Source organism: Echeneis naucrates, chromosome 21 (assembly GCF_900963305.1).
Source record: "Echeneis naucrates chromosome 21, fEcheNa1.1, whole genome shotgun sequence".
Lineage (NCBI taxonomy): Eukaryota > Metazoa > Chordata > Actinopteri > Carangiformes > Echeneidae > Echeneis > Echeneis naucrates.
This window is the reverse complement of record NC_042531.1, coordinates 7449244-7466480: the sequence shown is the minus strand read 5'-3', so window position 1 is coordinate 7466480 and position 17237 is coordinate 7449244. Positions and strand designations below refer to the sequence as shown.

At 41.4% G+C, this 17237-nt stretch overlaps 2 protein-coding genes across 4 annotated transcripts; one reads left to right on the top strand and one right to left on the bottom strand.

The window, feature by feature from the left end:
- Positions 1-670: 670 nt before the first annotated feature.
- On the top strand, positions 671-11601 carry ccnyl1 (cyclin Y-like 1). Of its 3 annotated transcripts, none has more exons than XM_029530261.1 (10): positions 671-1663; positions 3543-3617; positions 4093-4136; positions 4949-5049; positions 5460-5495; positions 5624-5675; positions 6393-6512; positions 7198-7364; positions 9368-9530; positions 10001-11601. In XM_029530261.1, the coding sequence occupies exons 1-10, from the start codon at positions 1501-1503 to the stop codon at positions 10115-10117; spliced, it is 1038 nt and encodes a 345-aa protein (XP_029386121.1). In that variant the 5' UTR covers positions 671-1500; the 3' UTR covers positions 10118-11601. The 3 variants fall into 3 exon arrangements, with proteins under 3 accessions (XP_029386121.1, XP_029386122.1, XP_029386123.1); XM_029530262.1 differs by having other exon boundaries at positions 4093-4147; positions 4945-5049; XM_029530263.1 differs by lacking the exon at positions 3543-3617.
- Positions 11602-13300: 1699 nt separating this feature from the next.
- On the bottom strand, positions 13301-16029 carry fzd5 (frizzled class receptor 5). Its single transcript, XM_029530477.1, has one exon. The coding sequence runs from the start codon at positions 15988-15990 to the stop codon at positions 14377-14379; it is 1614 nt and encodes a 537-aa protein (XP_029386337.1). The 5' UTR covers positions 15991-16029; the 3' UTR covers positions 13301-14376.
- Positions 16030-17237: the final 1208 nt, after the last annotated feature.

Genomic DNA, 17237 nt, shown 5'->3' with positions numbered 1-17237 from the left:
GAGCTGAAACTAATTTAAAAGAAAAAAAAATCATTCTGTTCTATTTTGAGGAGCTGGTTTACCATTTGTTTACATTTATACATGGAAAAAAAATTAAATGCAAATAACTTCTTCTTCTTCAAAAAAAAAAAAACAAAAAAAAAACAGCTAAAGTTCTGCAAAGCATAGTGGTGTCACCTGTAAAACAGATTTGCAGCGTGAAAAGTAAAGTATTTGTTACGCAGGTTTGGTGTTCTTTAATGCATTGATGTGTAATTGCATAAAATTAAAAAAATTAAATTAAGGAACAAATGCCTCCAAATCTCCTAGGTGCAGCACTTCATTTGAAAGTACTTTCCACACAGAGTAAAGTATTTGACCCACTTCATTAGTAAGAAGATATTAGGGAAAATATCAGATGTCACAACTATGAACTTTGTTTCGCCTTTTTCTCGTGACTGGCAGGTCGGCAGTGCAATAAACAGCCGGCCTCGGTGTTGACCGTCAGAAAGGGTGTGGATCGGTGACGGAACGAAAATAGCAGCATTGTAAATACATTTTAAATCTTCTCCGACTGACAGCCCCGTCCACCAATCAGCGGCGTTAGAGGAGCCCCATTTGGAATTTTCAGCCAATGGCAATGAATTTAATTCCCTGTGGGCGGGGCCACAGCGTCTCCGTGGCAAGTAGTGCCTTTCGTGAGCTCCGGCAACAGATGGCGGCTGTGGCGGGGAGGACGGCCCGCACAAACCTGACAGGGTGTCGGCACTGATGGGGGAGTCCGGACGAGCTATCAAAGTTGGTTGTCCGACGGTGAACCAGGAGAAGGAGTAGCCATTACGACCTCACTGAGAATTTTACCTCTAATTTGGATTTCATTATCTCTCTTTCTTTCTTTTTTTTTTTTTTTTTTAAACCTCAGTTCTCTACTGGAGGCCTTCGAAGCCTCGGGCTAGATTTAGCGACACGCCGAGACGAGTGCACGAAGACATCTGCGGGATTGTTTGGGAAGTGTCATAATATGGATTTGACAGAATTTGGCGATTTGAGATCGTGAATAATTTATTCTTCAGAGTCAATTGTGTTTACACGACAGGTGAAAGTGATTTCAATGTAGAATAGAAGAAAGTTAACTAGTTAGCTAGCTCGCCGGAATGCTAGTTAGCTTCCTAGCAGTGAAACTCTTGCATGTTGAATGAATGAATGAATGAATGAATTGGCGACCACTTATATTTGACTAACAGCTGTTTGTTGTCGTTACAACAAAGAGGCCAATATTAAAATTGTGCGACACAAATTTTCCTCAACAATCAAACACTGTATACCCACAAATGGACTGGAATGCGATTCCCAGGAGTCCGACAGCGGCGATTTAGCAAACAAAGATAGTCCGGCGCTGATGGTGACTATCACCTGGTAATGTGAATGAGACTGAGGGGGGTAGCTGACTTTTAGCTAGCTACGGATATTTGCACTACCTGGACTTGGCTGCAATATTGTGAAGCAAACAACCGGTTTGTGATGGGAAACACGGTGTCATGCTGCGTCTCTCCCGAGTCGAGCCCGAAACTACCGTCAAGACAGCCGGCGGAGCGGCTGGAGGAGCTCCAGACCAGCACCGAAGTGAGCGACGACAACACCGTGCCCTACCTGCAGCACATCAGCGACAGGGAGGTCCCCGATGGTAGGTGACACCGGCGATGATAACACAGGTAGAACTAGATCATCCTTTCGTCGGTTTTTGTTTGTTTACAGGGAGGTTCTCAAATTAACCCATTCGTTGCCGAGGAAAAGAGGAACTTCATGTCACTCCCAAGATCGCTGCTTGTGTCTCCTCCACACGTGCACGTACACCTGATTCCTGATGCCACAACATTAAACCCTCGACAACGTCTTTGCAAATTTTCTCTCACAATTACAGGCGAAACGCATTCATACACCATCTTCAGCTGACGCCAAGTTGGCTGACTTGTTTATCACCATCTGACTGCCAGCAATGTTCTGGTGATGGTGGCATTTCTGGCACGGTTTACCTAGGCACTGCATCACATTGATCACTCTGATATCATATTACAGAGTCAGACATTAAGAATGAAAACAAACTACTCATCTCGGCTCTAAATGTACCACTCAAAAATTAGCGAAGAAAGCAAGCTTTCCTTACTGCCATTTTTTTAAGCACTTCAGTTATAGTCATAACTTATCAGTGAGGGAGGTGGGGGGAGAAGTGATGTAGAGTTTGCACTCCCCAGGCTGTGATATAGGCCCTTGAATTAAAATGCATCTCAGATGTAGGCCCGAGCTGTTCCTGGTACCGCCACTCTTCACTGGCCCTCAGACATGCTCAGTGTTCATTCTGTTCATGTTATTATGAACTACACTGCATGGGTGCAGCTTGCTCAGACCAGCTGTTGGCAGGGTGAGGGTCAGAATCAGTCCAGCAGTCGTTCCTGCATTCCTCACGGCTCCTCTTGCTGTCCTCGCGTCACAAATGCTGCCCTAGTCTAATCCCCTGTCTTTTACGCAATGTGCTGTGCTGTTTGCATGGATCTGAATCAAGAGTACAATTTAGGATCCAGTATAAATAGATAGGTTGAAGAAGGTATACATTAAAGTTACACAGTACAACCCAAAATGGAGTGCAATTTAAAGGAAGACACTATACAAGGTATAAAGATTAAACCATAAAGAATAAATATATAAGCAATTGATTTTTACAGGTAGATGTGCAATAATAATATAAAGCAGAAAAAATAAGGTATATTCATATAAAACTGGGCAAAACATGGCAGGAGGTATAACAAAACAAAGCAACTTGGAAAGTGTAAAGTGACAGGAGGACCAAGAACTGGGTTATAACATAAACTATGTCCAACAAAGATGAGTTATTGTGGAGTGCTATGGGTTATGGTATGCTTGGGTTAGGAAAGATTTCCTGTATTAGTCTGGAGAAGATGCTCCGCTGTCTGTCGACTGTGGGGTGGAGAGGGTGCTCAGAGCAGTGCACTCTTGTGTTATTTGAATTCACAGTTCTAAATGTAACATATCTTGGAAGCTAAAAATAGTTTGTCTACTGTACTAGTCTGATGAATCTGCACATTGCCCTGTGTGCAGTGTCAAAATTACACCTACTGTTTGTAGTGAAGTTATTTTCCCAAAAAATAATGAAATTTTCATACATGCTTGTGAAAGTTAAGTCTTTAAACAATCCAGGATTACTGAAGTAAAATTATCAGGCACCACAAAGGTCAGTCTAATCATTGCATTTTTTTAACCCCCAGTTGGACAGTAATTTCCCCAGTGATGCTGTGCCAAATCTGTACTGCAGGCACCCGCATTTCCTGCTTCTCTGGGGGTTGTTTGCTGTGAGCCTGGTTATGCTTAAGTCCTAAGACTCATTGCAGAACTATACTGTGTGCTTTTTTGTATGAGAACTTCCCAACATCCCTGTGGGTTTCATTAGTGCCCAGAAGTGAGAGATAAACAGCTCTCTCCCAGTTCCAATTGAGATGCATTCATAGAAAGATTTCCAGAATAAGCTTGCGCAATTTTTATTTTATCAGAGCTGGCCTTGGAGTCTAACCCATCGGACCACGCCCGAGCAAGCACCATCTTTCTTAGCAAGTCTCAGACAGACGGTGAGCAAACCTAACATGACACACACATTCAGCAGTGATTCACATTAACTGTCTTCCTCAAAATCCTTTGAAGAGTGAATCCACTCATCTGAAAGAAATTATGTATGATTAAATACTATATTATATATTTTCAGGTTTCCGTCCCGCACATTTTGATATTTGTGGAATTGTGTAACTTTAATCTTAGGTCCTGTGTTTTGGTTTTTTATAGTTTTGCATAGTGGCAATCCTGGCAGTGACGTTAAAATGCACTGTACTGTGGGGTTTGATTTATTTTGGAGTGAATAAAGTGATCAAAACAGGACTTTTATATACTCAGGCTGATGTAGAGATTTTATAATGAGCTGCAAGTCAACAGTACCTAAAACATTTTATCTCTAATGCCATATTTGATGCTTAGCTTTTTACAGTGCAGTTTAGAGTAATATGTGCTGAATTTCTGTCCTGAACATTGTATATTTCTCTTCCATTGCAGTACGAGACAAGAGGAAAAGCAACCACATAAATCATATCAGCCATGTAAGTGCCAAAATGTAAATTTGATATTTAATTAAGTTACTGGACTGATTATATGTGCTTTTGAGGGCTGAAGTGATTGTTTCACAGTGGACATTTTGGTTGTATTTGTAGTAAAAGCTGTTCCTAATGTCCAAATTTAAAAATAGGGAAGAATAGACAACCCAAAAGATGCTATTTGAAAGTTATGTTGTCACCCAATAGCTAGTTTGAAACTGGATCGGTTGTTACTAGATATCCAATATCAAACTTCATTCCTTTACTTGCCAAGAGCTGTTGCCATTAGTAGAAAGCAACACCGCTGTTAACTCTTATTTTGTTTAATTTCCTGCACTTCTTCTCATATACTGCAGTCAGCCTGCTAAGCCACTAGCCCCTGTCCAGCTAAACAACAGTGAAGTTATTGAATATAATTCTGATTAGAAATGCCCCCAAAATTAAATACTGTTGTATAACCAAAAATTTTGAATGACATGGAAGATGAAAATAAAAATTTTTGTAAATAATTTTGCAGCATGAATGTTTATACTTCAATAACATACTCTAATAGCATGGGGTTGTGATTTTAAGTTAACTTGTTTCTAATTCTTGCTGTCTGCTACAGTAATAGGTAGATCTCACCAACACACATCGTCATATTCTGGATGTTTGTGATTCTGGTTCTCATATTTAAACTGGAGAAGCTGTCACTGATCTTAACTTCAGACCTTTTGGGCAGCTATTTGGACGCCTGGCACCAGTCTAAATTTTTAGCAATCAAAATAATTCTTAACCCTTTTCAAAGTTTTTTTTTTTTTTTTTTTTTATGTCTCAAGGTATCTCCTGGTCCACTATCAAAAAAATACAGTTCGTGTTCCACAATCTTCATAGATGACAGTACCGTCAGCCAGCCAAACCTCAAAAGCACAATCAAATGGTGAGAATTACACACACACACACACACACACACACACACACACACACACACACACACACATTCACTCACTCACTCTAAAGTACATTGTTGTTTTTCAAATGTCACACATTTTACACGAGAGAATCCTGTTGTATCAAAGTGTGGTAATCCTAAAGCATCACTTAATGGATGTGAGACAGATGTTGTTATGCTGAATTTCTGACATTATTTTAGTAAATCTGGGTAATCGCATTTCATCAGGATTACTTCAGTGTGTCAGCATCCTTTCTGAATGTGCGCAAATGTTTTGTTACACAATGAACTCTGTCACACATAAGCATACACAAACACATTCTAATATTCCACTTTTGAGATTCTTTTGATTGATGAAAACTAATGAAGAATTTTTCTTTTTCCATATTTGTCTCCAGTGTCACACTAGCAATATACTATCACATCAAAAATAGGTAAATTTTTGTCTTTGATTTAATCTATGTTATATTTTGCATATTTTGTTGCTGAAACTATTACGTATGTGAAGTGACTGAACAGATGTATTTATTGTTTTGCTGTTTGTTTGTTGTATTTTATTTAGGGACTCAGACAGGTCACTGGACATCTTTGATGAGAAGTTGCATCCTTTATCCGTGAGTATGCTAAAGAGATTTCCACAAACCTGGCAACTGTCATATTCCCTGCTGAACTTCGGTAAAGCCAAGCCAGTCAAAGTAGTTGAAAACTAGTTCCAGTCCAAGTACAAGCATGTATTTGTTTGTTTGACAGAGCTGAAAAACAGTCAACCAATGCTTGTGTTGGAGCTCGGAGGCTCATGCTTTGGTGTTTGTTAGTTGTCATTTTACAGTTACCTTTCAATGTTATCTCGGCAGCCTTTTAACCAAAAGGGTTTCGTGTTGCGTGACCTGTATTTAATATTATTCTCATTTAATGAACCCTAACCCTAACCCTAACTTTTTGCGTGTATATTATATATTCAACAACGTAGTCACCTTTAAACCAGCTTTTCTTCCACAGTTGTTTTTTTTTTTTTTTTTTTTTTTTTTTAAGTCCTGTAACTCCAGGTACTCTGGTTTCTTCTGGAGATTGAGTGGTGACACTAAAATGCCTCTAGGTCTGAATGGTTTCTTGTTTCTATATCTTTAGTCAACCTTCCCAGGGTTTACTCTGCCTCTGGTGTAATATCACTTGGGATAGGCGCCAACTCAGCCGTGACCCTAACAGGATGCTACCACTAAAGAACAGATGACCGAATGAATCTGCATGACAACCATGACGCTTTCAGACAATGTTTCTCACGTCATATTTGTTTTGCTCTGACTGTCTCCATGGCTGTTCATCCCGTACAGAGAGAGCCAGTGCCAGACGACTACTCCCGTGTTGACCCTGAACACAAGCTGATCTACCGCTTTGTCAGAACGCTCTTTAGTGCTGCACAGCTCACTGCTGAATGTGCCATTGTCACTCTAGTAAGTGTTTGTCTAAATGATTCACTGCTGTTCAGAACTCCTAACTTACTTTCACCAATATATTTCATCACTGTAAGCGTCTACATATTTTGTCATAAACTTGGTCCAGTTTTATTAGCTTTGCTGTGGTGCAAATGAGTGGCAATACCTCTAAGCCATAATGTCTTGGATATTTATCATTAGTTACATGATGATGATGATAATAATAATTGTGACGCACACAGGCTTAGTTAAGTTTGTGTGTGAGATGTTGGACTGACTGATCACCAGAGGGCAGCAAAGTCATGCCATAAATAACAAGTCTCTGAAATGCCAAACAAAATGGTCAAAAAAATAAATCATTCTTTTTATGTTTTTCAAAAACAATGATAAAAATAATTTATTTTAACAATTATTTGATAGTAATTATGAGAGAGAGAAAGATAATTTTCAGTTTATAATTAAATCCAAACAAGAAAAAAAATTAAGTTTGAAGACAAAATCAAAATTTTCTATCCTCTGTTTAAAAAGACAAAAATGAAAACTGTTTTAATAAATTAAAGATTAAACATTGTGAGTGTGGAAACTAAAAACAGGTTGAAGGCCATAACTCCTGGACTTTGACCGTTCTCTCAGGTTTACTAGGATTCAACTGGCCAAGTCTTGTCGGTTCCGAATTCAAATGTTATCATTCTTCTTCCTCGAGGTGTACTTGGAACGGCTGCTTACCTACGCTGAGCTGGATATCTGCCCCGCCAACTGGAAACGTATCGTCCTGGGAGCTATCTTGTTGGCCTCTAAAGTCTGGGATGACCAGGCTGTGTGGAATGTCGACTACTGCCAGATCCTTAAAGACATCACAGTAGAGGACATGTGAGGTTTTCTTTTTTTTTTTTTTTTAATGAAGATAAAAGATGAAAACTAAGTAGTTTCAGTCTTTCTGTCTTTGTTTTTCAAAGAAATTTACTTCTTAAGTTTGCCACTTTTTTCAGTCTTGTATTAATTCTGTGTTTGGGTTGTGGCTGTTGAAACATGGCCATGTGGACCGATAGAGAGCTGAACACTCTTTCAGTGCTGTTTTACATCCTCACCCCGCTGCAGTGATGCACCGTCGTACTCCAGCGTTTGCTCAATGACAGCACTTGGGGCTTTACATGTCGAAGTAGAGGTGTTTTGATGGAGTTTGGTGGCTTCTTTAGCATCTTGGTGGTGGTTTTGTCAAAGCAGAATTTTTCCACTTTGGGTCAGTAACAAGTTTCTGCTTTAGCTAATGGAGTTAATGATCTAATGCAGTGCTTCTCAAATAGTGGGGGGCACAGTGCGATGCCAGGGGGGCGTGTGTGACCCTGCGGAACATGCTTTTTTTGCCATACTATAATAAAATGTGATCTGTATTCCTTTCTTTTTTCTTTTTTTGTTTTCTTTAATGATAGTACAATGTTGTACAGAGGTGTACTTATAAAAATTTTATAGACAAATGACTATATTTATAGTCGCGGTGGAGGGGTGTTTTCTTCTTCCTTGGGGGGGTAACAGAAAGTAATTGAGAAGCACTGATTTAATGAGAATATTACTCTCATCACAGATGTGAAAGAGTTTACATTGTAACCATTGTCTGGTGGGAACGGGAAGGGAAACTCCAGAGAATACACACAGAAACCTTTCCTGGAAACATGTGGGTATCCCCATCCCCAGTGACTGCAGGAGGATGTGGTTAGGAAGAACAGTTCAGGCTCCTTTTTCTGTCATTGTGATCCAGATCCATTTGTAAGGATTAGCTACACAGCTGAGTCAAGGCAGAACATTAAAGACAGATCATTTTTTGTTTCCTGAGCTTTTAAATTCATCACTCATATTTTGGTTTCTGAGCTCCAAACACCTACAATGTATAATATGGGGACCCCTAACAAATTAATCAGAGTTCTGAGATGACATGCTTCCCCCTAATAAAAGACACAGCAACAAAGATGCACTTCAAGAGTATAGCTGGGGTAGATGGAAGATGGAGTATCTTTGCTGTGGCTTGGTCTCTAAGGTGGTGAAATGGCCACGGGCTGCATTTGGAGCACACACACTTTATTTCCCACAATTGCTTTCTGTGTGTTTGTGTGTAAAAGAGGTTGAGAGTGCCTGTTTGTTTTTTTGTGATTTGGAAAGAAGCACAGCCTGCATGTGTCTTCTCTGTCCATGAGCCCCCATCCCTCTCTGACTTTCTCCCTTTCCTCTCATATGTGTCTGATCTACATCCTCCCCGCTCTGTTTTCATTGCTGACATTGAAGTGTCTTTGTGAGCCTGGTCGGGACTGGATGAAGGGATGGGAAGAAGAGTAGAGAGAGAAATGGAGGGGAGGGTCTGAAGTGCTCTCAGTGCTTCTACATAATGGCCTTGGCTCTCGCCCACTCCATTAGTTGCCCTGGGAGACCAGACATCACACACACACACACACACACACTCGCACCACCTTTGCTGACCAACAAAGCATCCTGGATGCAGTCTCCTCGACAACCACCTCCCTTAGCTTTTCTTGTGGTTGTGATGATGAGAAGGAGGAAGGCTGATGGAGGTTACAGTCTGGAAAAAAGGCAAGCTGTGATACTCCAGCTGGGTGCTCACAGAGACATGTCATGAATCTGTCAGACTTCTGTGGAAAAGATTTGATTCTGTCTCCAGTAGCTACTCCCAACGTTCAATGTCTAGTTAGTACACAAATAAGTGAGCTTCTGAGTGCTGAAAGAACTGGTTTAGTTCTTTTCAATCTTATTGCAGCTGTATTTATTAATTATTGTACTACAACTTGCAGCCTGTCTTCTCTGGTGCTGTTTGAGAAGTTTTAGCTTTGTGGAATAACCCTCAGGTGTCTTTTTCCTCCCTATAGGAATGAGATGGAGCGTCACTTCCTGGAACTTCTCCAGTTTAATATTAACGTGCCAGCCAGTGTCTATGCCAAGTACTACTTTGATCTTCGACAGCTGGCTGATGACAACAACCTCAGCTTCCCTCTGGAGCCTCTCAACAACCAGCGTGCCCAGAAACTAGAGGTGAGCTGCCTGAGTTTTTCTCATTACAATTTATCTGTAACACTCACCTTTGTGTTCTGCATCAAGCCATCATGGGAAAAGAAAATATCTCTTTATTGCAGCAACCATTTGGGTTCCTGCTGTTGGACTTAAACTGTAACAGTCTTAATTTGGTATATAATCTTTTCAAATGAATTGTATTGATCACATCATTCATGATAAATCTAGATACTTGATTTTAAAAGTGCAACCAGCTTTTTGCTCACTATTTTGACAACAAGCTGCAAACTACAGCCTTTGTTCTGTGCAGCCTTAGCAAGCTTGTTGGCGGCAGGGCAAGATTGTCATATGATGTTTTGGCCAGATTGCCCACCCCTGCCCCATTTCGAGGCACTTTTTTATTCTGCCGTGTGTTTAATTCAAAGTCCTCTGATTAGATAAAGATATATTTACTTCTTCTATGAAAGCTTGTCTTTGTGTATTTTGTCCAGGCCATTTCAAGACTATGTGAGGACAAGTACAAGGACCTGAGCCGAGCAGCAATGAGACGATCCTTCAGCGCAGATAACCTGATAGGTATAAGACGCTCCAATGCTGTGCTCTCATAGGCCAGACTGCTGCCATCTGCCCTCTGATTTCCAAAGCCCAGCTAAATCACAGCAAGCACCTGACAGACATGGCTGCCTCACAGGATCAACACAGCCACATCTGGCAGGAATTAGGCTTGAAATGCTACTTTATGATCTGTCCATATGCTAATTCACATTACAGCTGTAGAGCTGCATGATGGTGAAACTGAAAAATTACTCTGTTTTTACACATCCCTTATTTATTTTTTTACATGTCCTCAATTTTCACGACAAAGAATTGAGGACTGGCTGTGATGCAGTCCATTTGTAAGGGGTCGTCTCCGGATTGTTTGAGAAATGTTTGAAGTACTCCATATAAAGGATAAGACTTGGTGTCAGTCCATAATCTCTTATTCATCAAATCCCATGAAAAGACTAAAACCAATCTGACTTTCTGAAATGGTTTCTACTTGAGACAAATTACTTATTCTCATCTAATTAATAACCTAATTATAATGGATGTAATTAAATTACTGAAAATGCTCTGGATTTTCCTGAAGCAGTGCAGTCGTGTTCATCTACTGTTAATAATTTTACAGTTTGAGTCAAACTGTAAAATTAAAAAGCAGTAGATCAATACATTTGTTTGTCTACCTGCCACTGGAAACAAAGGAGTGTATTCTTGACTGTAACTCGACTACTTTATGAGTGTGTGTTTGTCTGTCTGGGAATGGTAATGACATCAGTCAGAACAACCATGTGGTTTGTTATCTTTTAATAGTTTTTGGATGACCGTCACTCTGGCTGCACACACTCCTGTTAGTGTGCTGGTGAAGATGGTCTTTTCTTGGGATTTGTTGACATTAAGGCAAACAAAGGCAAATATCTCTTTCTTTTGAAGGCACAACCAATACAAAAGGCTCTTTCTTGTAAATTAGAGACAGTACCAACAGTTATTTTTGAGAGTGTAAATCAAACTTGTTTACTGTTCATACCAGTGGTGTTGCATTTTGTTTATTGGCCCATTTGGATTTAGTACACAGCATGTCTCAGATGAGAAGTATAACACATTCTCCAGGAGTTGACTGAAGTTAGCCCACCTTCAGTCAGCTGTGGGTCTCAGCAGTGCCAGTCTGCGATCGGCATCACTTCTCAGATTCACTACAAAAGGGACCCACTTCACAGATTCCGAATCAGCCCCAGAGTGGCTGGATGCAGCAGGTTAGGTTGACATAAAGACATGATGCAAGTTGGCTCTGCTCTGTGCAGGCTCAGTATTGTGCACCCCCCCCCCCACAGAGCCGGTCAGCAGTTTACTAGGCCCATGCTTGTCCCAGGCCTTGACCAGAGCTTTTTGAAAGAACTACATAGATTCAGAGGGGAGAAAAGAGACTGATGGATACTCCCCTCCTTTTTGCTTACTATGTAGGCCACTAGTTGTGAAACTTGTCTTGTTTTTAATAAAAAAAAAAAAACATTTGAAGATGGAGTATTTTAAATAAACACTAATCGTGTAACAAATATCTGTTGCGGTGAATTTGAAGTTTGTTGTACATGTGATACTTATGTTGAACTTGCAGTGATGGAAGCACAAAACTGATTTAAACTATACAACCAAAACAAAAAAATGATTTTCAGGTTTCCTTTTGTGTTGATGTGGACATGGGCTGCATTACTCAAAACAAAGATCCCCTCCACTGACACACAAGAAACAGTATTTTTATCAAGTTAATCACATTTCACACTGATAAAGCTGTTATCTCCATCCTCCTTTAACATAATCAATTACAGGAAAGAGCAGCGTGGTAGAGGAGCCGTACCAGTTAGGCTAAATTATACCTTATTGTAAATATCAGTAATGATGATAGTTAAAGAGGTTACTACTTTTTATTGTCCTTTTATGAAGATTATCAGTCAGAATGTGGAGGAACCAGAGAAGGCAGAAACATTTGATGGAAAATCTAAGTCTTAATACAATGTTTGTTTTTTGTTTTTTCTTTTTTTTTAATTCCAGCCACTATACAACTTAGCATAAGTTTGCATTTTGCCAAAAAATAACAAATTACATTTTTTGTTGTAGTTTACAGAGCACAAATTGGTGTACACATTTGTCCTTTATTCTTTTGCACTTGAGCCATTAAAACTTCATGTTTGTGGTCTTTAGAAAAGAGCGATCCATTCACATAATATCCCAGATAAAAAGAGACACATGTACATGAGGCGTTTACCAAACTCGAGATCAACTCAGGTTTAATTTCACAATATGAATGAAAATCTACAATATTGTTTCAGTGCGAAAGCAGATGTACAGCAAACAAACCCAAATACTTGCTCATCATCACTCACTCAATCAGTTGCTCACAAATCAGACTAATAAATTAGAGTACATGTAGACATGTAGACATGCAGTGGTCTCAAAAGAACACAACTGGCCAACAATGGATGAAAATAACACCAACCATCACAACAGGGAGAGAGAAAGACAACACAATAAGAGCAGTTTAATACAAATTTTCTAGTTTTTAGGTTAGGTGGCTGTCCACACTGAACACTGGGGCTGTAAATTTGCAAATGTGAACGCTTAACAAATATTTCATGTCCCCTCTGGAAGACCACAGGACGTTTGCTCACTGTCTCAGAAAATGATGGTGCACTTTAGACCACGGACCCCTGCGAATTTAACCCTGCAACAATTGGCACTCCATACTTACATATAATAACTGCAAATAACTTGTTTGAATCATCCATAGGTTAGTACAGCAAAAGATATTGGAAGTAAACCACAGTGCTTATTTTGTCCAAAATCATCAGTGTTGAATTTACAATAATTTAAAAATCAAAGAAAACCAGCAACTTCAAAATGTCATATTTTACACAATGGAGGAACAAATTGTGAGTTTTTCTTCTATAACATTAAAATCATTAATAATCAGCATTCTACCATTTGGTAGAGTAAATGTTTCAGAAAATATTTCTAACAAAATGTGGAATAATTTTAACCATCACTAATGTTTATCCCAAAATTGGATCGATTCATTAAAAAAAAAAACACACACAAAAAACATTGGTGAAAATTCTTTACTACTCCAACCACTTTCTTAAACACAATGTAGGAAATGTCTTCAGCAACTCACTCTCAGATTTTGCTTCTTGGTAATTCATTTGGCCTGTTAAACATCAGGAAATATTTTTCAGATACCAGTCCCTCCAAATTTCTTGTTTCCCAAGACCGATCGTCAGGAAATGAAAGAACGTTCAGGTTCAAGTTTTATAAGAAGAGAATTCTTGCATCAGTACAAGTACAAAGGTAAGCCTTTTATAATTGCTTATTAACAACATTGTGACCCAAACATCTGTCTGTTCAGAAGCTGCAAGACAAAATCTTTAGAAAAGTAGAGTTGTGGTTTCTCAAAGTGAGGTCCAGGGACTTTTAGAGGTCACTGGTATGATATCAGAGAGTCGCAGAGGGAATTTATTTATTATTTTTTTTAACTGCTTGGTAATAACTATTCCATCTGTATATTTTCCTGTATCTATCTATCTTTTTAGACAGTTTTGGTACAAAATCTTCTTTAACTGGGGGCCTGTGGTCTCATGTTACGGGACCATTTTTGAGTTCCCATGGTAACCAGCAGGGGGCGATAAAGGCTGCAGTCCCTTTCATCCTACAGCTTTGACCCCACCACTTCCTGTTCGTTCCCATTTCATGGGCAAAACTAGTGTCATTGGACCGAAGGAGAGATCTTGGGGTCAAGTATCAGTTTGACTTCCAAACTTCATAGAAACTACAGACAGCTTCTCAGACCTGTTTCACTTTGTAATCATACGAAACACATTCACAGTCACACACCAGTATTGAAATCTTTATACAGTTTGTTTCATCTCACACATTGCTTGCTCCAGTAGCATTGGTTGGTTTCAAACTAGACATGTCACACTACACCTACTTCTCTTCTTCTTTTTTCTTTTTTTACAGCAAATTTATACAATATATGCATAAATAAATATGTTTTTCTCGCTCAGTGCTCAGGGAAAGCCGACAGGATGAAGTAAGTCAGATACAATGACACATCCATGTGAACTCTGTTTTCTCAGTGAATGTGGAGTTTCATCTTCGAAAAAAAAGTTTCACTTGTTTAAATCAGTTTTCACGAAGACTCCTAAATGTTCTTTAATTCCTGCTCTCCAGGTTATTTGATTTTCTTCCCTTTTCACTGGAGCTGATATTCTGAGAAACAGATGTTTGTCCATGCGTGCCAACATCAGTCCTTTGGAAATGTCTCACTGTGTTGGCCATTTTAAAGATGTGATGGAGCAGCTTTATGATACATCCCTGACGTCAGCCCAGTCCCAGTATGTCCAGTTAAAGCAGTGCTGGCCTCGCTGTACATGGAAGGTGGAGCAGTGGCCTTCTGCGGCCAGCAGGTGCAGCATCGAGCTACAAACCTCCTCCAGGACTCCAGTGTTTTTCCTGACCAAATCCAGACCCCTGAGGTGATCCCCACCACTAAGCACATGAAGTACTTGAGCATGAAGACAGCGTAGTCCGGCCCAAGGTCTGAGTGCTGGCGCTCAGATGGGCAGGAGCAGGCCAACGCTCGCTCCCAGCCAGGCCGGTAGTGCTGCTCGTAGACCAGGCAGGCCACCACGATGGTGGCAGGGACGGTGTACAGCACGGTGAAGAGCCCGATGCGGATCATCAGCTGCTCCAGTTTGTCTGTCTTGGTGCCACCTTGCTTGATGATGCTCCTGATGCGAAAGAGAGAAACAAACCCAGCAAGCAAGAAAAGTGAACCAGTGAAGAGGTAGACCACAAGAGGCGCGAGTACGAATCCCCTCAGATTCTCCAGACTCTGGTTTCCCACGTAACAGATTCCAGCCACAGGGTCTCCATCCACAGAGCTCAGCGCCAGGACCACGATGGACTTGATGCTCGGGATAAGCCAGGCAGCGAGGTGGAAATACTGAGAGTACCCTGCGATGGCCTCACTGCCCCACTTCATCCCTGCAGCCAGAAACCAGGTGAAGGACAGCACCACCCACCAGATGGAGCTGGCCATGCCAAAGAAGTACACCAACAGAAAGACCAGGGTGCAGAGAGCCGGGCCAGTGGTGTCGTAGAGGATGTGCAGTTGGTTCCCACTAACATGGCTGCTGGAACCACACGCCACCCGTTCATGACCCGCCACCAGGCGGATGATGTAACCCAAAGAGACGAAGAGGTAGCAGGCAGCCAGAAAAATGATGGGCCTCTCCGGGTACTTGAACCGCTCCATGTCGATGAGGAAGGTGGCGACAGTGGTCAAGGTGGAGATGAAGCACAGCACTGACCAGAGTCCCACCCAGAAGCTGGTGAAGGTGTGCTCACTGGCTGAGAAATAGGGTTGGCGGCAGGGCTGGGCACAGTTGGGCAGGGGGCCGGTCTGGACCCGGCCATACAAGGGATGGGTCTCCCTCTTTATAGGGACCAGTGGGTCCTGACAGCGACACTCCCTATCACACTGCGGGGAGCTCGGGGGTCTGGTCCGGCCTTTGGGGGTGGGCTTTGGAAATGGAGGTGCCAAGGTGGTGGTCTCGCTGCTGTTCTGGTCCATGCAAAGGGTCTCGTCACCCAGCTGAGGCAGCTGCTCACAGCTCATCCTCTCAGGCCACTCAAAGCCGTACTGGCTCATCAGGGGGGAACAGCCCCGCTTGGCCCGTTCACACACCGAGCGGCAGGGCGGCAGGGGTTTACGGTAGTCCGGCAGGCAGATTGGGGTGTACATGCTGCACAGGAAGAAGAGCAGGTCAGGGGAGCAGCGGATCCGGACCAGGGGCCAGAACTGGTGCACCTCCAGCCCCACCTCCTCCTGAGTGTCATGGTTGAACTGGTTGGGCATGTAGGTCAGGTTGTAGCCGATGCCCCTGCACATGGGCACCGTGATGGGCTCACAGACCAGATCCTTGGAGGCTCCTTGTGTGGCCCCTGAACACCAGGACAGCAGGAGGAGCAGCACCAGGGGCCACGGAAACGCTGTGGATGCCATTTAGAAAATGGATATTCAGAATAACTAATCCAGGTCCATCAAGGAGAGAAAACGGGGGGGGGGGGGTGGGGGTGTAAAAGAAAAGCGCGTTTTAACTCATGAATTCATTTCAGAAACCTGCATGAAAACTTTCTTCCTCTGCTGGAAAAAATCCATTCCGGCTCAGGGGCAGAAACATTTCACCTTTAGCAGGAATTTGACGAAACGAAACAAGTTGAAATCCTGGCGGTAAATCCAGCTTGTCCATTAATGTCTGTGCCGTCAATCATTGACAGTCATCTTGGAGAAAGTTCATCTCCGGCGGTCACGTCCCAATAAGCCTACCAGCCCGGGAGCAGGCAGGTCCACATGATGAAAGCAGAAAAGTGAGAGGACAGAAAAAAACTATCAGTTCAAAATGTCCAAAAGAAAAAAAAATCCACTTGTCGTTTCCTCCTTCAGATTACAGCCACAGGTTTGATTTGTTGTTGGAAAGTTTGTCCGCTGAGAGTGAGAATGGATGATGATCATGTTGTGTGTCCCCCTCTGTCTCTCTCTGAGCCCCGGGACGAATAAAGTCCCGCAGAGGCTGCAGCGGCTCCTCATCACCCGGGGACTGCTGCCTTCACTGCCTGTCGGAAATTTCACCGACTCACCAATGAGATCAGCGCGGACACGGAAATCAGGATAACGCAGCCCCCGGTGGCACGACATGCTCCTCAAACCCAAAGGTCTTTTTACTATGAAAGATTAAAAAAAAAAAGAAAAAGAAAAAGTGAAGCACTTCGTTAATTGATATTATAAATACTGAAGGGAAAAATTAAGCAACACAATAAGAAATAAGACAGTTTCTTTATTTCAGTCAGTTTTAATTAACCCCCTCTCAGATGAACTCAGTACATATTTCAATTTGGTTAATCTACAACATTAAATGGTTATTTTGCAACAATACAAAAATAATAACCTGATCATATACTTACATTAACAGATCACTCTGAAAATAACAATCTACATAATGAAAGCACGTTCCTTTTATAGTTTAACTATTTGTGGCTGTTTAGCAACGTTTTTATTCTTGTTTCAATCTTGAGGTTGGATGTATTTTACTTATTTTCTAAAATCCTCACAATTTGAAGATGTGAACTTCCTGGTTT